The sequence below is a fragment of the Lytechinus variegatus genome, chromosome 14, assembly GCF_018143015.1.
Source record: "Lytechinus variegatus isolate NC3 chromosome 14, Lvar_3.0, whole genome shotgun sequence".
Classification (NCBI taxonomy): Eukaryota; Metazoa; Echinodermata; class Echinoidea; order Temnopleuroida; family Toxopneustidae; genus Lytechinus; species Lytechinus variegatus.
Window position 1 is genome coordinate 26901009 of NC_054753.1, and position 21953 is coordinate 26922961.

A 21953-nucleotide genomic window follows, 5' to 3' on the forward strand; every position below is an offset into this window, starting at 1 on the left:
AGCTTATACCTGTATGATACTCTGCAATGTACGAGTAATATAAATCAAATGGGATAAGCTTATACCTGTAGGGTACTCTGCAATATACATGTACGTAGTTATACAAATAAAATGGTGTAAGCTTATACCTGAATGATACTCTGCAATGTATTAGGCAATATAAATCAAAAGGGATAAGCTTATACCAATACGACACTCTGCGATGTACGTGGATAAGCTTATACCTGTAGGATACTCTAGAATGTATGAGGCGATACAAATCAAATGGGATAAGCTTATACCTGTACGATACTCTGCAATGTACAAGTAATACATATCAAATGGGATAAGTTTATACCTGTATGATACTCTGTAATGTATGAGGTAATACATAGCAAATGGGATAAGCTTATACCTGTAGGGTACTCTGCGATATACATGTACGTAGTTATACAAATAAAATGGTATAAGCTTATACCTGAATGATACTCTGCAATGTATTAGGCAATACAAATCAAAAGGGATAAGCTTATACCTGTACGATACTCTGCCATGTACACGTAATACATATCAAATGGTATAAGCTTATACCTGAATGATACTCTGCAATGTATGAGGCAATCCAAATCAAATGGGATAAGCTTATACCTGTATGATTCTCTGCAATGTACAAGTAATACATATCAAATGGGATAAGCTTATACCAGTACGATACTCTGCAATGTACACGTAATACATATCAAATGGTATAAGCTTATACCTGAATGATACTCTGTAATGTATGAGGCGATACAAATCAAAAGGGATAAGCTTATACCAGTACGATACTCTGCAACGTATGAGGTAATATGAATCAAACGGGATAAGCTTATACCTGTATGATACTCTGTAATGTACATGTAATACATATCAAATGGTATAAGCTTATACCTGAATGATACTCTGCAATATATGAGGCAATACAAATCAAATGGGATAAGCTTATCCCTGTACGATACTCTGCATGTACGAGTAATATAAATCAAATGGGATAAGCTTATACCTGTAGGGTACTCTGCGATATACGTAGTTATACAAATCAAATGGGATAAGCTTATACCTCTATGATACTCTAGAATGTATGAGGTGATACAGATCAAAAGGGATAAGCTTATACCTGTATGATACTCTACAATGTACACGTAATACATACCAAATGGTATAAGCTTATACCATTTGAAAAAAGGCTATTCGTATTATTTGTCATGCTGATTCTCGTTCACACACTGACGAACTTTTCTGTAAATATAATATTTTGAAGATTGGTGACTTGTATCGATACAATCTCGGAAAACTCATGTCTAGTTTAGATAAAAATGAACTTCCAAATGTTTTTTATTCCATGTTTACTAAAAATGTCGATATTCATCATTATCCTACTAGGTCCACCGGGCTCTTTTATAAACCAAGAGCTAGAACCATCCTCTTGAATAAAACATTTATTTTTACAGGTATCAAACTAGGGAAATCCCTCATAGAATCATTACGTAACAAACCAACACATTTAAGTTTCAGTCGAGGGTTAAAGAAAATTCTTATCCTTGGGTATAAACCCCAGAATTCAAAAATTTCTGTGTCAGCAGCTACCACCTCTTTTGTTCTTCATCCCTTCCTATTTTCTTCTTCTCTTTCCCCCTCTCCTCTCACATTTCTTTTTTCTCTCTCTCTCTTCCTATCATCTTAATGTCTAGTTCTATTGCTTTTATAATCTTTCTGTCCGTCTATGTTTTGTAGTGTGTTTTGTTTTGTTTCCTTTTTTTCTGTCTTGTTTTTGTTTGTGTGTGTGTGCCGTTTTTTGTTTTTGTTTTGTTTTTAGTTTTCGTCCTGTCTTGTCCAAGTGATTGTCTGTTCACACACGTCTGAACTCAGGTTTTTTTTTATTCAGTTGAGGTATGATATAATATTTTTTCTGTAAATTGTAGTGAGTAAACATAAAAAGCTTGACCCCACTGGTGTTCTTTTTCATTGTTCAAACCTTTTTATTTACGAATTAAGTTTCATTGATCAAATATATACTTTAATTATTACAGGTAACCCATACTAACAAGCTTTGCTTTCCAGGGGGTTCCCTTTTTTCATTTATGTATATGATATTCATGTGTTATGCCTTACATTGTAACCTTTGTTAAATTTTGGAATAAAAAAGAATTTTGGAATAAAAAAGAATAAATGCAATCAATCAAATATATACATGAAGAGCTCATTTACAAAAGGGGTTGGATCCATTTTTAATCAAATTTGAATTTGTTGTCCCAATGTAAAGATTTTTAGTAGCTCTTTGTGAATGATGATATCAAAGAAAGGGTATTTTGGGGAAAGAAATATTTAAAAAACAAGAAGACAGGCAGATTTTTTAATTACCAAATTTCATGTTTACAGGGTAGGGTGTCATGAAGATTTTGTTTCACATGAGCATATTAAAATATGGGAGAATAACAAAACAGATTTTTCTCTTCTGACATTTGCAGAATGGGTTAGATCCATTTTTCATAAAATTTGATTTTTCGGTCTCAATGTATAGATTTTAGTCGCTCTGATGATACAAAAAAAATGAAATTTCCATTAAAAAGTTAATAAAAATGTACAAGAAAAATAAATATGTTTCTTAAGAAAGGGATTGATCATTTTCAGTTTGTTTGCAAAAGGGGCTATATCCACAATGGTAGTTTTTTTAATGATATTTTTTAAATGTTAAGACAGTCAAATTTCTTTTATACCCAGTTTTATGTTCAAATGGCAAGGTAGTATATCATGACAATTTCGTTTCTCATAAGAATTTTGCAATAGGGAAGAAAAAAAAGCTTGATTTTCTTGGAATGGTCGAGAGTGGATCTAACCCCTTTCGCAAAGAAACTCTTCATATACATTGTTAAATAAAAAAGCGAAATTTTCATCTCACATAGATTTATCAGACATTGTGATTGTATTATCAAAAAGTATATAAGGTAAGCTAAAAAATCAAATCAATGAACACATCAAATGCATATAAAAGACATCACTGTATAAGAAAATAGGAATGTAACGTCACCGGCAATGGTTTAAAAGTGACACTACATTTGCTTTGTAGTAGAAATTCATCTTTCTTATACATAGCTGATATAGTTACTAAAAAAACATAGTACAGACAAGTTTACAAAAATAAAAACAATATAAGATATGACTTTAGATGACTAAGAAAGCAATATGAAACTAATATAGCTTCTATATTTCTTAATTAAAGGGATGGTCCGGGCAGAAAATTTTTATAGTCTAATATATAGAGTAAAATTCACTGAGCAAAACGCCGAAAATTTCATCAAAATCGGATAACAAATAATAAAGTTATTGAAGTTTAGAATTTAGGCTGATGATGTCACTTCTCCACTTTCTATTTTCTTATGTTTATTACATAAAATTATGATTTTTTTTTCATTATTTCATACTTGTGTGAATATTATGTCTCCCTTATAATGAAATAAGTTGCAGCAGTAAATATATAATGCACTAAATCAGTTGTCAATCCAATTTTTCTTGTTCTTGGAGGAAGATGTGAATAAACCTAATTTCATATAATAAAATACAAAAGAACAAGTGGGGATGTGCCATCATCAGCCCACCTAATGAATATTCATGAGAACCGTTTTTAAAAAATATTGCTAAATTGTAAAATTCAATAGCTTTGTTATTTGTTATCCGATTTTGATGAAATTTTTGGCATTTTGCTCAGTGAATTCTACTCTGTTTATTAAGCTATAACTACTTTCAGCCTGGACCATCCCTTTAATCAACCAAGAAAAAATGATTGAGTGTTTGATTAGTTGGTTGATTAGTAAATTGACTGATTGATTGATTGATCGATTGACTGACTAATTGTTTGACGAGCGAAAATTTTGATAGATTTTACAGATTTTGACATGATATTCAGAAAATTGACTGATTGATTGATTGATCGATTGACTGACTGACTGACTAATTGTTTGACGAGCGAAAATTTTGATAGATTTTACAGATTTTGACATGATATTCAGAAAATGGTATAAATTTTTATCATTTTTAGTCCTTCGTCTGTTTTTCTACGTCGTGGAACTATCATAGACCCCCCCATCCCATTAACACCAGAACTACGCGTATGTGGTTCGTAAGTTTCATACCATGCAATTAAATCATTACATTTAAAACAATGGGGGAGGGGTTTAAAGAAAAATATAGTTTTGTCACGATAGAGGTACGTGCAAGGTACCTACTAAATAAACACTTGGCTCAGGATGTATTTTTAGTCCAAAAGGATGAACTTTGCTATTAGAGATAATGGCATACCATAACAATTATTGTTAACATGGTTAAGAGTCAAACAAAACACCATAATAAATCAGCACTCGTTTGAATCGCTTACACATTGAACACGGAAAAGGAAAATTTACACTAGCATGGCCGGGAATAATAAGATTTTTTTCCGCACGCACAATATATCTGTAAAATCATAGAAATGAAACGGGGGTATTTTTTATTAACAAAATAAATCAACTATACGGAAGCTTTAAAATGTGAGCAACATTACGCGATGGCGAGAAATTTCATCTTGCCAAGTCGACTTGTAAAAAATCAGTTGTATGTCGACATGGAGTCGACATGTTATCTTTCAAAGTCGATTAAAAAAAGGTTAGAAGTCGAAATAACAAAATAAAACAATATGCTATGATGACGAGATATGTATCGACATTGGCAAGACAACGTATCTCGACAGATCGACAAGACATTTTTCATGAGACGATGTGACTTCGTCGACATGGTAAGGTTGTTAAGTCGACGGGGAAAGTAAAATATGTCGCTATCTCGTTGGGTAGATGGCACTTTACAGCTTCCGTACCTCTACAGATATCAAAATTTTCCCCAATATTGTTTAGAAAGGGAACATGCATGTTTGCTGAGTTATTTTCCCCCTCAAAATTAGGCAAAATGCTTGTTTGAAGGTTGAATTTCAACAGAACATTGCGTAAAATTTACAAAAAATTCGGTGTCTTTTTACCCAACAAACATGCCTGTTCCCATTTTACCCAATATTGGGTAAACCTTTTTTAGAGTGTATTAATACAACCTTTAAGCAGATTCAAATTCTCAGACGTGCTTCATACATTTCTTGAAAGTATTTCATGACTTCGTCAGAACCTTTGATGACGTCAGCGGGTAGTTGATCACGTGGTGGTTTTTTACTTGGAGGCAGAAAACAGCTACTTTTCATGGCCGTTCCATAAAAATTCACGATGTCCATCAGAAGATTGTCGCCACAAGCTTTCATCTTCTTGAAGGTTTCTACTGATGCATCCCATTGGAGTAAGCTATCGTTATAAGGCAACCCCACTGCAGCACAATAAGCTGAAAGCGTCTCAGCTGGTTTGGTGAGTAGATCATCACCGTCAATGATGAGAGGGTTAGGATCAATCCCAGAGTCTTGGAGATACTTCCAGAGGTCGTAGAGATCCTTCATGTACCATCCTTGAGAGTTTGCAATGAAATCGTCATGACGCTGTAAGTCAAATGTCTTCTCATCCGCAGCTTCTCCTATAATAGTTTGAAATGAACAAATGACAAGGCACCGTGAGATGTGTAGGTCTAATCAAATCGGATACGTCTTTCATTCGTATTTTTATGGTTTCCACGATTCAGTATAATTTCAAAGACCACTTATTCGGTAAAGACCACCCGATCTGTTACAAGATCAAGACCGAGTGTGAGTGTTTCATGAAAAAATAAATAAATTACACCATGAAGTATGGTAGGTTTAAGTCGGATTCCTTTTTCACCCAGACCCTAGCTCATAAACAGTATGGCTTCCAAGCTTCAGTAAGAGCACCCTTTCGGTTAGGACCACGTATCTGTATAAGATAAAGACCCGGTGACCCAATGGACTCAATAATGACAAGAAATTATGAAATACGTAGGTATCAATCAGATAAATTCATTTTCACCAAGACACTATCTTCTACACAAAACGGCTCCCAAGCTTCGGTATCATTTCAAAGATCACAAATTTGGTGTCAAGACCCCCCCCCCCCCCCCCCCCGAAGGCACTTCCATTCACGAGTGGATACCATGCGCGACCATGAGATCTCAAAAAGCACCCTAAACACGTATTTTCCATATTCTGAAAATGCACCCTTCAACATGTATCGGCGTGTAAAACCATTCCCTTAACAACTATTGGAAACAAGATACTCTTGGCACGTATTCCCTGAATTGAACCCCTAAACAAGTATGGCGATATTTCAAATGTTATTTGTCACGGACGTCGGTCGTTTTACCTTTTAATACATCATTGGGTTTAGTACAGCCCCACCTCCCACACCTCTCGCAAACCGTATTTTAAACACGTAGTGTTGACTCTTGGGGCAAAAAGTACATCCTTTTTAAAACATTTTAGTCTTAGCTTTCCTAGCAAAAATAGATACCCCTTTTTTATTACTTTAGCGTTTTTTACACCATTATTTACGCAGCCCTATCTTGAAAAAGATATCCTTTTTACATGTTTTTTGGTCGCGCATGGTATCCACTCGTTAATGTAAGTGCCCCCCCCCCGGGTGGTTGCATTTCGTGAAGGTGTCCATGAACTTTTGAGCATGAAGAAAAGTTAAACCTCAATTAAATACATGTACTATTAATCTAGCATCAGTTTACTATAACTCACCTTTTAAGGCACCCACATCCGAGTAATGGTTAAAGATGGTCCTTCTGTAAGACATGAGAAAACGCTCCGGGTCCCTAATGAGCATGGTATGTCGGTAACCCTCTGGCAAGTACTCTCGATATCCGTCAGGTACACCGAAGGCCATATCTTTGACAAACACGTGTTTGGCAGTAGAATTCTCAAGACTGCGTTTTACAGATCCATATCTGTGTCGATAAAAAATGCACGGTATTAGATTATGTTAATTAGCAAGAAATATTATTAATTGGGTTACCGTACTGGAAATGAAATATGTTCTAAATCCATGTCCACCGGCCCATTAACAACTTGCCTTGGTGAATGGGGACAACATAATGAATATTACGCTGGAAATTGATCATATTTCGGGAGTAAGCCACGATTAATGCGAGTAGGTAAATTATTATTGCGTAATATAACAAAACGTCATTTGCAGTCTAGGGTCCGCCCCTGTTAAATATGTAACAAAAAAACAATCACCAACAAGTAACTTACGGAAGACGATCTGGCTCAGATTTAGTGTTGATGACTTTATCAGTGTATTCCTTGACTGTCTGGAATATCTCCTCGTTGCCCTCATACTCCTTCGGGATAGTGAGCTTGGTGTGCAGCTCGTACTGTACCCTTGCTGCGTAGCTGAAGGTGTAGGGTTCGAACCACACTTCGGTGTCCTCGATGTAGCTCAGACACTTGGCAAAAGCCGTAGAGATTGCCCGCGGCACGCACCAGAGGATGGTCCTACTTCCGCTGCCTGCTTCGATCGGAGATGTCATCTTTGGGTTTTGGAGATTTCTATACGCAAAATTAAGACGAGTGGGGGTAATTGTGGGTGAAAGTTACAAATAACAAGGATAGTCGCCAGATTTTTAGATTTATTTGAAATATGTTTTTTGTAAGATATATTTATTTTATAACTTTTTATTCAATGGGAACATGATTCTGCAGATAAAAGGCTGCAGAAAGGTTTGGAGAGTGGTTCGGCTCTTTTCCCACTTTGTAAAAATCTGTTCGACGTATAGGCCGACTTTAATACTTTACAGTCACTTTCATCAAAGGTGTAGATCTTCAAATATGTATATATATATGAAAGAAAAATATAATATGTCAACATTGTATGAATTTACAATGTTGCAATTAGCCGAGCATCTAAAAATCAACTTGAATTTGGGGATCGAATAAACGGCTCATCGAATTCGAAATTGAGTATACTCACTGCGTGACGGCGCAGCGGAAAGAAGAAAGGTCCAATGTCGTCTGTCGACCTATTTCGCCTGTACCAGTGTACGTGAATACGAAAATGTATAGCTATTTCCAGTCATTACTGTTCAAGTACTAAGTGGGGTGACTATATGACTGATAAAAACATTAGTTCCATGACTACGTGACAACATTCATGAAGTGGCAAGTGTCACCATTTGACATACTTCACACTATATATGTCATAGTAATCGGCAGTCACTGCTATCAAATCAAAGTAAAACTCCATAAGTTCACGGCCCTGCATGGGGGAGATTTTTTTCAGGGGGGGGGAACAAATGTAAATTTGACAAGCGAAAATATAAAAAAAAAATGAAGGTCATTTTGCTCCCGAAAAATTTGACGAGCAAAATATATAAAAAAAGGGGTTTCACTACAAAGTGACGGTCATTTTGGTCCCGAGACATTTGAAAAGCAAGAAAGGGGGGGGGGGGCTACAAAATGAAAATAATTTAACTCCCGAGAAATTCGACAAGCAAAAAAAAAGAGGGGGTTTCACTACAAAATGAAGGTCATTATGGTCCCGAGAAATCTGACAAGCAAAAAAAAAAAGGTTTCTGTATATAGAAAATGTATAGGTCATGTTGGTTACATTTCTCCATTATCTCATTATTCCAGGGGGTGCTTCCTATGGCGAATAATACTCGCAGCCGCACCCATGCCCAGCACCCCCCCCCCCCCGCTTCCCAGGGCCATGGGTAAGTTCAGATATAGACCAACAAATCCGCTGTTTCGGGTATTGTCTGATTTTTTTCCCTCCTATACACAGAAGGATGACAGGAAACAACCGCCGCTTTACTAAACGTCTATGGAGAAAGGGTGCGCTCCTGCACCCTCCTCGAGTGCCCCTTTCCCCCTAAATTTTGCTTTTTGACAGGGGGAAAAGGAAGAAATGATAAAGATAAATTTATACCAAATACAATCAGCTTACCACCTTTCTGAAACATATGCAAAATTTTGCCCCCCCCCCAAAAAAAAAAATCATTTAGGAGTGGAGTAATCGAGGAGGGTGCAAAATCGCACCTTTTCTTCATTAAGCGGCGGTTGTTTGCTCCACCATTACGAGCCGTCATCGGTCTTATGGCGGAGGGGACCCGCGGAGCCAGACGAAGTCTCAGCAGAGCATATCCCTGACAGAAATATATCTATTTATCGGTCTAGTTAAACTAGTGCTCCAGAGGAGTTGACATTCATATTTTTAACATAACTTTACGAATAATACAGTCCATAAATCTTTATAACACCTAGAGATCATTTCGATATTGAACGTATGGAATGTGTAAATGCATGTTGACTCAAATTTTTATATTTTTTCAGATCATTAGACGATATATATATATGGATTTTTCAAAAAACAAAAAAAATGATATCCGGTATGACCTTCACCAATAGCAACATGGGGGGTGGCAATTTGTGGGCAATCTTTAACCGATTAGACATTCGAATAATGGGGCGCCACATTGATGTTTAAAGCCTATAATCAAGGCGGAGACTGCTTGTTATGTCTTTTCGATTTTGATGTTTTGCGAATCATTGGCATTATGTCTGATGCGGAAGACTACTCACCTATCATATGAACTTTTAAAGCAATTAACTCCCAATGAACTACACAGAAAAAAAGGATTTTACGAAAACAAATACCGTAATATGTATGTCCTCAATCTGTTTCGTAATTGAAATAGTATAGCGCCACCTATTCCATGCATGTATTCATAAATAATCTTTTCCGAGCATCTGGGCGTTGTGGCGTGCGCCTGTATTCCAAGCTGTGGGGAGTTACAAATTGATGCAGAGGTTCGAGCCCTGGTCGCGTCTTTCGGATGGTGACGTTAAAGGTCGGTCCCAGACGTAAATAATCACTTCTGATTGATACACGTCTGACAAAACCCAAACACACACACACACATTGACTTGAAAAAAAGATGGATAGAACAAAATGCCCTTGTCATAAATAAGCTTGGTCACTTCAATCCCTCAGTCTCGATACTACACTCTAAAAATCAAGGATTTAAAGTAAATCCAGATTGGTTACGGTTAGTGACCAGCCGAATGTTGGATTCATTTTAAATCTTTAGGATTAGCTTTCCAATCTCAAAAGATTTGAAATCAAATCTTTTAGATTTATATCTTAATCGATAAGGTTTAAATCTGACTAAAATATTCGACTGGTTACTATTTACAGCCGATCTGGGTTCATTTTAAATTCTTGATTTGTTTGGAGTGGATTACACGTTAAAAGCACTTTAAAGAGATTTGAAATGAACTCTTAATGTATTTTTCTCTCTCTGGTCATAATGATTAGACTATAGAACAAATTTTAAATGCGTAATACTATGCGATTTTCAACAGAATTATTCCTTCAATTCACATTAACAATGAGCATCACGAAAGATTTATTTGATTGGTAGATTGTATCTTCTGGAAAAGGCGTTTTATAAATCCAACTTTAACCATTGATTGTAATGATTGATTCACTATAAACCGCTGTTAAAATTTCAAGCGCGTTGTTTATTCTTGTCACTCAAAAAACTATCGTTCGTACCTAGGATTTTCCACAGGGGGGGGCAAAATCGTCCATCCAAAAACTTGACAAGCAAAAAAAAAACGAAAAAAAAGGTCTTCAAGCTCGTCAGGGGGGGGGGGGCAAAATAGGTCTTTCAAGCTCGTCAGGGGGGGGGGGCAAGTATATGTCTTTTGTATGGGTTGTGGCTCGTCAAGGGGGGCAGACTTCCCCCTCTGCCCCCTTATAGGTACGCTAGTGGGCTGTTTGAAATATTTGAAACAACTTGTACAAAAGCTTAAAAAACTTTTTTATGAAAACAATTCTTATTAGAGTGATGGGTATAAACAACGTGACTGCTTAAAACAAAATTTTTATAATGTCTTTTCATTCATTCGTTCATTCGTTGATTGATTGATTGATTGATTGATTGATATGATTTATCGATTAATTGATTGATTTGTTGATAGATGTGATTTATCGATTAATTGATTGATTTGTTGATTGATAGATGTGATTTATCGATTGATTGATTGATTGATTGAAGAAGGGTAAAGAACAATTCACTTTAGAAGATGAACAAACTGATACATCAAATTGCAATGAAATATGAAATGAAATATTTTACGAGCAATAGTTTTTTTCTCTTTATTAGTTTGCTTCTGGTCGATATTAGGTGGTAAAGTTTAGTAAAGCACATTTCTCAATGAGTGAGAGATTATACTGAATCCAGGGTGATAATGATAAAATGCAGAACGAAGCAAATGAATGGAATATTTAGTGGCACAGTAACATTTTTTTCCTACGGCTGCCGTACGGTGAGTAAAAAACAGTCGTTTTATTCAAACCACCTATAATGTAGCTGATACAAAAAATGCTCAAACGGCTGATTTCGACTCGCTGTATGTGACTAATACCTTGGTCACAATTGCTCTACGGCGGCCCTACGGCTAGTCGAAAACAGCCGTGTTTGCTTATTTTAATTCAAACCACCTAATCATGTATATGTAGTTGGACAAAAAATGTTAAAACGGCTGTTTTCGACTCGCCGTACGGCCGCCGTAGAGCAAATGTGACCAAGGTATAAGGTGAAATTCTGATAAGGTATAATAGTGGTGGGTGGACGAAAAACGGAGTTCCAGTTCTATGTCATTTGGTGGAAATCCAATTGTCCTTACACAATAGACGGCATCGACTTTCTATCCACGACTCAACGACCAGTACAGTTATACCGATGACACAACACTTGAGCGTATTGAATATACGAAAATCTATAAAAACACCGTCATCGCCAGAAGTAGAGTTTATATTCAACACAATGGGCACTCGTTACAGCATGTACTCTACATTATTTGCTCAATCTCTTGATCACCTTCATAGGCTTGTTGAGGACACTCTGTCCTGATAGTTATTTCGATATTGTTTACAAACCAAAGTTATTTAGGGGATGTAACAGTTTGAAATAACGCGGATGTGCAAGTACTCGACGGAGTATGGTATGACGCCTAGAAAATGACGCGCTCCCAATGCGTCATATTATGTCGAGTGGTCTTCGAAAAGACGATATCAAGAGCCTCTGGCCGAATTCCATTGCAACATTTCTTTACTGTAGATTGTAAGCAATTCAGCCGTAAGGCTGCTATGTGCAATAGCTTTATACCGAAACAATTAAATAGATGAATAAATAAATCTATACATAGATACATATATAAGTAAATAAATCAATAAATAAATAAGTAAAACAAATAAATAGATAGATAATTGAATAAATAGATGAATGAATAAATACAATGAATGAATAAATAGATAAATAAATGAATAAATAAATAAACAAATGAATCTCAAGAAATAGAGATAGGCCTATCTACTTTTAACACAAAATGCTCCGAACGTTGAGCTAAATTATATTCTATTTTGTGTCAAAATAAATGCATGTGTACATAATTTCATTGAAATTTTTATTTTTTGAAAGAATGGTATCATTTGACCATAAATGAATGAGCCCATTCTTATTTCCCCTTTTTCACTTTAAAGCAATTTGTGGAACTGTATTTATCTGTCCTTACTTTCAGCTGTGCAGTGTAGCATTTAATATCGCAAGGCTGTGAATATCGGGAAGGCATTGTTATTGCTTTTCTTTTCATGTCTCGCTACTCTTCGCTACACCAATAATAATCGAAAGTGATTCTTTATTACCCAGCATTCCTTAACAACATGCTGAAGGAGTAGAGGGCCGTGCCGCCACTTGGACAGTAAAATGACTTTACGACGGAGAGTCTCCACTAATTTGAGTTTAATGTGGACTGGTAGCAATTGGTGAATAATTGTAAATGCTCATTTAGATGGTTGATTGCCTAATTTTATGAGAAGAGGGACAATTTAACCAGGATAATAACAATTGGTTTATCAAAGGAGATCGAAAAGGGTAAGTATGCGGTTCGTGCATACTAAGCACTCGGCTGTGAAGTGTTTATCGATGTGAAAATAGGCTAAGTAAACAAAGTCAATTAGTCACGAAATTCGGGTCAAGTTAGCTATGTTCATTTTCATTTCATCAGCAAGCGTAGATTATAATGTTTGGCAATGTGTTAATTGTGTTGACGACATGTTTGTATGTTTATTACTTGTAGGTAGATCTTGAACAATTTTAGTTGGGGACGTAGATTAACTGCATGCGTTGCTAGGGTATAATGGGGTGGACGTGCGGCTGTTGCTATGCGCGTATGATATGGCGAAGTGTTCGACTATGAATTATCAAGTTTGAAATTATTCCAAATAACTGATAAAAAACAAAGCTACATATGACGATGCTGGGAAACAAGTATTGAAGTTCATTTTCACACAATTATTGAAAAGTATTCTTTGCAGCAAAAATGCATACATGATTTTTTTTTTTCAAGGATCGAGGCCCGGCAGTGATTAAATACAATAATTTGGAATGTTTGTTCAACTTGGATCTTACTCAGAAAGTAAAATAATTTACGAATTGAAGTTGACTCCATACTTATCAATCCGGTAATGTATTTCAATTTTTGCTTATTAATGATTAAAGGGATAATTCAAATCCCAATTAAGGAGTAGATTTTTCATAATGAAACGACGATGACCATGTGCTTAAATTGCATCTATTTTGGCATGTTTTGGCTGGTCTATGTATATGCTTGTTAGAGATAGGCATAACAATTACTTCCACAAGGGTTTGGCCCAAACTTGGCCACACCTTACAACAAAATAATTCTATAAAACATTTACTTATTAAAAAGAAATGTGAAAGATTTAAACACGTCCCATAGATAGGTTTATATGCCGAGTCACCCTTTCCGAATGTTTATTCCTAATAATTAATCACCCCCCCTAATTTTATCAAGGGGTTTTAAAATATATTTCTAGAGAGAATAGAGAAACACAAAATCGAAGCGCCAACCACTTTAAAATATTTAAGGAATGTGGTATTGCATGGTGACCCCCTTAGTGGGGGGGGGGGGTACATTGGGGCTTATTATAACAATGCTATTGAACTTTGGACAGAAAGGTTATAATACATTCTGATAAACATAGCATAATGGAGTGGATTATTACGGTTCTATAATCCGATCTTGAACCTGGGACCATCACCACCCCTTTTGAAAGAGGAGTGATTATATGAACAATGGAGCCTAATGAGGCATTATTGGACCTGACACAGTACATCATGGACCTATAGTAGGTCCATCAGTATGTCGTTTGAGCAAACCTTAATAGCCCCACCTCAAGGGACCTCAAGTCCTCGACTCCTCATATCTGGCCAACTTCATAACCCATAATGCAATATTCTATGAAGGGTAGTCTTGTAATGTAGACCCACTTGAAAAATAACACACTATATTACTACTCAATACATTCATATCGCAAAAAAAATGTTACCAAGTATAGCAAATGAGAACAGGTAACTTTCCTCTGAAAAAAAATAATTTAGTTTCTCTACACAAATATAATTTTATACTAATTCATTCTCAGAATTATCAATATTCATCTAAAAAGTATTCTGAACTCGGATTTGATTCAAACTGTTCTTATTGTGGTTCAACTATATACTTAGATAGCCAATTGGGAATAAAATCTCTATTAGCAGTTGGCATTACATAATGGTTCTCGATGCAGTCAAAACTAAACTTAATTTTACTTGAAAAAATTTTCTTCACGATCTCACCACGAGGAAAGAATTGAAAAGAACACGGTAAACATAAGAGACATAGAAACATACAATGTTAACGAAGTCTTGAAATATTTTAATTCCCGTAATTTTAGTACAGAGTAATACCTCAGTCACATTTCATCTCCGGCGTCCATAAGGCGTGTCGAAAACAACCATTTTAATCATTTATTCAAGCCACCTATAATGTAGCTGGTACAAAAATGCTTTAAAACGGCTGTTTTCGACTCGCCGTACAGCCGCCATAGGAGAAATGTGACTGAGGTATTAGACCGTGGTCTAAGTAACTGAACGGCAGAATGTATCATTCATTGCAATTCGGATTCACCATCGCCAATTAGTCTACTGGGCAAACCCTTCACTCGAAATAGGGGTCTGAATGTGCAGCCTACTCATGCCTTGTGTACTGAAGGCTCTCTCGCTCAGGAACAGCAAGTTTTGTATGTGCTAGTCTTTGCGTGGAGACACGCTTGTTGATCAAAGTTCCAATGAGGGTCTGTGCCTGCAGACTAATCGCCAATCAATGGCAATTTCCAGTTTATAATGATTTCGATCGTCAAGTTTGCCATAATGATTTATTTGCTTAAATATTCTGCACTTCCCTTTTTTTTCAATATGTACAGTTATTTCGTCGATTTCTAATTTCACTTTTTAGTAGAACCTTTTATAACAGAACCCCCTATATAGTATTGGCTATTGGAAAGACTAATTCACAACTAGTGAATATTCGTTTAATTAAAGAAGCATTTATCAATTAACAGACAGCTTATGTTCATACCATATAATACATAAATGTTTAACAGCTTAAGACAACTTGAAAATCAGCCAACTATATTTAAATATAGGGCCTACTGTTTTTGTAAACAAAATTTGATATTTCTTTCTTTGATATCTATAAGTAGCCTTTTTCTCAAAGAGAGTACTACCTATCAAGTTTGTCTGATTTTTTTTTGCTAAAAAATTACAATAAAATGATTTTAAGAACAATAAATACACTGATGTGATTAATAATGCATCCTGGTATATACTGTTGTCAAATCGTCAAGCCATTTATGTCATTCATTAATCATTATCCATTTATATGCTTATCTATATTGTTTATGTTCAATTATTTATACATTTGTCCTTTTTGTTGTTTATATAGTCATTTATTCAAGAATCTTTTATTGATCAATGTACGCATGAAAAGAAATGTGATTTCCAATGGCTTTAACAATAAGTATACACACAGATGAAAAATACAACGTTTCATAACAATATTGTTTATAACTGTCTACAAATTAATTTGATACCCTTAATACCCCTAAAATTCATAATCCATGAATTAATCAATTTTATTATGAAGTCATCTACTTGTACAGTTTGTTTTCTATAGGGTACCTATCTATCTCATGCGAATACCATGGTATAATGTTAATAATGTCTCCTGTTTCTAATTTCTTTATTATTTTCTTCTTTTCACAGGAATTCATATTCCCGTCACAACCGTACAAACATCAACCAACGACATAGGCCCCATACGTTCATTTTAGCGTGTGGAAGATCTTGATCGAATAATCAATAAGGGAGTACTTCAACAACGTACTTCAGATCAAGTCGATGCCTTTCACCTGACGCGGAACAAAATACACAACCAATCAATATATGTGACGTTTCATTTCAAGATATGACCGAGGATGATTTTAGGAAACGGAATGAGTGGATAAAGATTTAAAGCTGAAAATTCGCGAGTAGACTTTACACTTTTTTGTTCACATTTTGTCGTTTTCACCATTAAAATTTTGTGAAAATCCTCTTGAACTGAAAACATAGGAGCATCAAGATTAGAAGCCTCAGGATAAACTGAGCGAGCCAAGTAAATCAACTCTTTTTTGCGATGGCTTTTTTATACTAAACTGAGTGGAAGTGGTCTTTTGTGCTTTACTTTAGTGAAATCTGTTCTATTTAAAAGTTTGTTACGATTCTTTAATCTCCATTACGACGGTTAATCGACCATGAATCCTATAGAATACGAGCAACATTTACGGTTCATGCAGCTTTACAATGCTGCAGTGGCGACTCAAGAGCAAGACTTGGTGTCCAGGTCCTTACGACGGATGCGACGCCATAATTCGTATACACACCTTGGGCCAACCTCGAAGAGTTATCCTCCTCCGGTGAGGCGAGCGGACAGCAGCGGTCAGCTCGAGATCAACCAGAAAGGCATCAGCAGGACTTCGTCAGAATCAGGGTACAACTCGAACCTCGAACATCGACGTCTGTCCCGTTCTCTGGATCGCGGGCTTACGAAGAGGAGTTCGACCTTGAGTGATTCAGGTGCCTACGAAGGCTACCCGAGGGTCCGGCGAGTTAGTGTGATCCGGAAAGACTCGGATATCCGTCCACCGACGCCCCCGATTATCAAACGAAAAGGCTCATCAATCCGAAGTAATGACTCGATGACTCCGAGTGTTAGGTTCTCAACGGTTGAAGATATCATGGCTGCATATGGACACGGTAACTCATGGAGTGGACGCTACAAACCTAGGCATTCCATCGATCGTGAATCTCATATCACTGCACACTCTATGAAAGAATATGATGATAGACAAGGAAGACGATCATCTTCGGTGAGTCGTGGCTACGACGATTTCGACGGTGGACGCCGTTCTTCGCGCGAACATCGTAAGAAATCATCTTCTAGTCGGTATGGTAGAAGGCCATCCGTACCAGGTCGGAGAGCTTCGGTGTCGAGTCGGCGATCTTCGGTTGCAAGCGGCTCTCGGCGGCCCAGTACAACCAGCCGAGTATCGTACCATGATGAACCTCGGGTGTCCATCGTTAATCCGAATGGAATCGAAGGTGCCGAGATTATGCGAAGATTGTCGAGGGTTTCGAGCGAACTGAAGGAATGGGAGAGGTCGTTGATTATGAGCAGAAGGAACTCATCGCACAGCAGGAGGTCATCCAAGGGTAGCAGGAGACGATCTACGAGTAGCAGAAGAAGGTAGACAAAAATACATGACCAACTTTTATTTGAACCCCCCCCCCCCCCCCCATGATAAGTGATTTTCATTATCACACAAATTACTTTACATTTCATTTTAGTAGGGAGAAAAAGGAACAACCATTTTAATTTTCAGATTGAAAACACGTGTTCCAAAGGCTTTGTATATTCTTTGTTTTTCCTTATGTGCTATCTGTTGAGCATAATATGTTACAGTAAGAATTTGGATAGATAAAAGGCCATAATATTCTATTCCAACGCAACGCATCTCAATGTGATGTTCATTTCTCTATTAAGGTTAAATTTAAAACATCGTGAGAAAAATCGTGAGTAGACCCTCAAATATAAGATATAAATAAAAATTACTTTCAATAGTAGCATGCGTTCTTCATGCTGAGTAAAATTATGTTGTTTGCACTTTGTAAGTAAGCCATTGTTTTGTAGTATGTCAACTTTATCAGTTCATTGTTAGGCCTACCAAGATTAAAATGTCAGTTCCATGCACATCATAATATTATCATCAAGATTTTTTTTCTTCTTTTCTCCATCCTTTCATTTCGGTTAAGATCGTCGGTCGGAGATTCGACTTCAAGCTCTAGTGATTCCAGTTCTGATTCGGATTCAAATTCTGACTCCGATTCCAGTTCATCCGGATCGGGTACTACCGACTCGGATAGTGACAGCAGTTCGAGCTCTGGATCCGGTAGCGAGAGCGACTCAGAAACGGATAATGGCGACGAAAGAAAATCTTCGAAATCCACGAGTGCGATGCCGAACAATAACGGGAACGGCGGAAATGACGTCGTTGACGGCGGTAGAACGGCACAAATAAACGGCGGTATGGCGTTCGCGATGGATGGAGCTGGACATTGGGAGAGAAGCGAACCCAACAACTCCTCAAGTCTTTGTGTGATTCTTTAGTAGAAACGGGTGAACCTGTTTTATACTGAATATCCTTTACATTCTGGACTAGGCCAACCCTAACTTGCTCTGCTCGCTAGACCCCTCGCTTAGCTCGGAATATAATCGCTAATCCAAGAGCAGCCGCCTGGGCCTCGACAAGAGGCTTGGTTGTTCATTGTCATGGAGGGAATTTGATGACACATTTTATATGTTCTCAAATTCGTCGTGCGCTGTGAAAGCGAAAGGTCACTATTGGGATCACGTACAAAATAACGATTGCGTGTCACCATCCTGTCTACGCTCTGAAGCGATCAACAATTATACCATGGTCACATTTGCTCTACGGCGGCCGTACGGCGAGTCGGAAACAGTCGTTTTATTCACTTTTATTTTAACCACCGACTTGTAGCTGGTACAAAAAATTGTTAAAACGGCTGGTTTCGACTCGCCGTACGGCCGCCGTAGAACAAATGTGACCAAGGTATTAGTGTGCGTGCACAAACCCTGGCTTTGATCAACAAGTTGGTCTCCACGCGAAGACTAGTACATAGAAAACTTGATGATTCAAATTAGGGTGCACATTCAGACTCTTAACTAGAGTGAAGTGTTTACCCATAGACCAACACATCTTTTATTTGGGTTATTGATGAAAATAATATTTAGTTATTATCACGTGATTTATTTATGACAGTATTGTGAATGTGACAATAATAGTTGTACTAACAATTCCCTGAGAAAACAATGGAGAGAACTCGATCAATATTGGTTCATAGTGAACATTTTCAACCCAAATAGAGTTTGTAATAATGAGACATGTTACAGTGACACCAATGAAACCGCTCTCCAACCCGACTGATGTCAAGTCATTAAACAGGAATATAATAAACTAGGTCGATCTGGGGTTGATTTCACCAGTATGACTAAAGGCCATCGCAAACCTTACGATTGGTCCGTGACCCGATTCTTGGAACAAATTGTCTTTTTCTCATTATCTGAAAATGTGAATAAAAATGTATCTTTTTATTTGAGGTTCAAATTAAATGAAGGAACACTAATATAACCATTTCGGATGATTGCAATAATGTATTTTGGAGTAAAGGCAAAGGTAGTTTCAAATTGTAGACAATCATACGATTGCTATGATGTCATTACGACTAGAAATTAAATTCGATTTCATTCTAATAAGGATGCTTGCATAGTCACAGATTTGAACATAGGTATGTCATGTTTCAATATAAGCACCAAATTCTAATATTTTTTATTCCAAAATCGTGTCGCATGCAGAGCAATCGGTAGTGATCTGTGGCCGTAAAACATCGGAGGCAGATTTTTTTGTTCTAAGGGGGTGCTGCTAGAAAATAGTTGCAATCAATTGCAAATTTCAGTTGAAAATTTACAGGTGTAGATTAATTTCTGTTTCTGTTTATGGTAACTCCCGTATGAACTCGACAGGACAGCATTTTGCTGGTAAACGCCAAGCTGGTATATATCCAATTACCTAGGAAACATTTTACGTCTTTGGTTCATCAGTCTTAATGGCTGACTTTATAGACGACATATATTACTCTTGGGCCTCTTCACTAAAGTGGAGACAATGGCAGAGTGGGTATTCGAACTCACAACCTTGCGATTATGAGTCGTATGCTCTAACCACTGGACCACACGACTCAATTGATTTGCCATTTCAACTATGGCAAATCTGTTCATACTTGTTAATACAAGAAACAGAGCACCGAACATGTGAAAATGTGTGATAAATTGCAAGACTTGTGATTAATTTGGGACTTAAAATTGACCTGCAGCACTCCATGAGATAGAATGGAGTGAAATATTTTAGATGTGCCTAAATTTTGAACTCCTTCACTGGAGTTTATTGATAAATGTATGTGTTTCATTTAATGGAAGTTTGTACAGTATTTTTATTCATCTAATTAGTTTGGATATGTATAAATTCAATAAATGGTTTATTTTGTACCTTTTGTATATCAATAAACAAATCATTTCACAAATAAAGCAAAAATAAGTCGTCAGGAACCATTAAACAATGAAATTCATGCATTTTATATTACAAATAATATGGGGCAGCTGCTCATTTAAGACGTCACAAATCAAAAATTTAAAATGTCCATAACTTTCTTAAGTCTTTGACGGATTTTTCTCAAACCTTCACCAATATCTTTTTAAGACTATTTTTTCAATTTTTACTTCAAACTTTTCTGCAGGGTGAACTTCCCCTTTAAGCGATATATGATTATAACCATTTGTATTATTATACGATTTTCGGCAGTTTCCCGCATGCAATTTCCATTGATGGCGAAGCAGGTGTGGACTTTTGAGATCTCATTTGGCATGTTTGGAAGTTTTTTAACAGGAAGCAGGAAGCTTTTAAGAACAGATGCCCTTCGATCATGACAAAGGGTATCCAAGAGGTCTTTGTCGACTTTTGGTGAATCCAAAAAGCAAGTTCGTCCTGGGGGGTGTTTCACAAAGATTTAAGTATGACTTAGGTCGCACTTAAATGTCGACGCGTACATGATATGCAACGCGCAATCTTATTGATCAATACGCAGTAGTGTGCGTCCTCTTGGCATGATCTGACCAATGCTGTCATGCCTTTTATACTGCGCGCAACTAGGCATTTAAGTGCGACTCTAAGTCATACTTAAATCTTTGTGAAACATCCGCCTGGACTATTTGAATTTATGTCGTTAGCTCCGAATCTTACGATGAACTGATGTTTCTGTTCACCAATGTCCGACAAAGCCCTCTCAGCTGTTCATTGTCATTTGACGGGTATCATCAATATGCATGCTCTGTTCGTGAATTCGTTCCCCATCCTTGCGCAAAAAAAATCCGTTATATTGCGGAACAAGGAAGATTACGAACAATTATTCTATTCTGCGATATGTGATGTCCCCCCATTGTGCAAAAACCCTGTCTCTTAGTGTGCAGTCCGTATTTATGAATTTCAACCATTCAGACCTGCCAAGATGGCCGTTTTAGAAAATGAAAACATTTTGAGAACCCGAAATACATTTTGTGTAAACAAAAGTTGTTATAATACGGCAGCCAACTGTATCTCTCGCCTTCATTATTCGAGAGCGATTAGAGAGACATAGAGAAAGAAAAATAAAAAGAGAAATAAAAAAAAAGAGAGAAGAAAGGGGGAGAGAGTGTGTGTATGGAAGAGAGAAAGAAAGAAAGAAAGAAAGAAAAAAGAAAGAAAGAAAGGAAGGAAGGAAGGAAGGAAGGAAGAAAGAAAGAAAGAAAGAAAGAAAGAAAGAAAGAAAAAAGAAAGAAAGAAAGAAGGAAAGAAAGAAAGAAAGAAGGAAAGAAAGAAAGAAAGAAAGAAAGGAAGGAAGGAAGGAAGGGAGAAAAAAGAAAGAAAGAAAGAAAAAGAAAGAAAGAAAAAGAAAGA

The 21953-nt window shown here is 36.7% G+C and overlaps 2 protein-coding genes across 2 annotated transcripts; one reads left to right on the plus strand and one right to left on the minus strand.

Moving 5' to 3' along the window:
* Nucleotides 1-3978: 3978 nt before the first annotated feature.
* Nucleotides 3979-7483, minus strand: LOC121427971. The gene is made up of 3 exons (XM_041624549.1): nt 7193-7483; nt 6680-6885; nt 3979-5556 (listed from the first exon to the last, which is right to left on the minus strand). Exons 1-3 carry the CDS (start codon nt 7468-7470, stop codon nt 5105-5107), a joined length of 936 nt encoding a protein of 311 aa, XP_041480483.1. The 5' UTR covers nt 7471-7483; the 3' UTR covers nt 3979-5104.
* A 5153-nt stretch (nt 7484-12636) lies between these two features.
* LOC121427523 (suppressor protein SRP40-like) lies at nt 12637-18914 on the plus strand. The gene is made up of 3 exons (XM_041623968.1): nt 12637-12879; nt 16111-17632; nt 18199-18914. The coding sequence occupies exons 2-3, from the start codon at nt 16641-16643 to the stop codon at nt 18551-18553; spliced, it is 1347 nt and encodes a 448-aa protein (XP_041479902.1). The 5' UTR covers nt 12637-12879; nt 16111-16640; the 3' UTR covers nt 18554-18914.
* The last annotated feature ends 3039 nt before the right edge of the window (nt 18915-21953 follow it).

Bases quoted from the DNA above. Each gene is read 5' to 3' on its own strand.
- LOC121427971 (XM_041624549.1), bottom strand. From the start codon at position 7,470: ATGACATCTCCGATCGAAGCAGGCAGCGGAAGTAGGACCATCCTCTGG. The intron at 6,886-7,192 runs GTAAGTTACTTG...TTATCGACACAG, and splicing joins TCTGAGCCAGATCGTCTTCC to ATATGGATCTGTAAAACGCA. The intron at 5,557-6,679 runs GTGAGTTATAGT...AAACTATTATAG, and splicing joins GGATGTGGGTGCCTTAAAAG to GAGAAGCTGCGGATGAGAAG.
- LOC121427523 (XM_041623968.1), top strand. From the start codon at position 16,641: ATGAATCCTATAGAATACGAGCAACATTTACGGTTCATGCAGCTTTAC. The intron at 17,633-18,198 runs GTAGACAAAAAT...ATTTCGGTTAAG, and splicing joins TCTACGAGTAGCAGAAGAAG to ATCGTCGGTCGGAGATTCGA.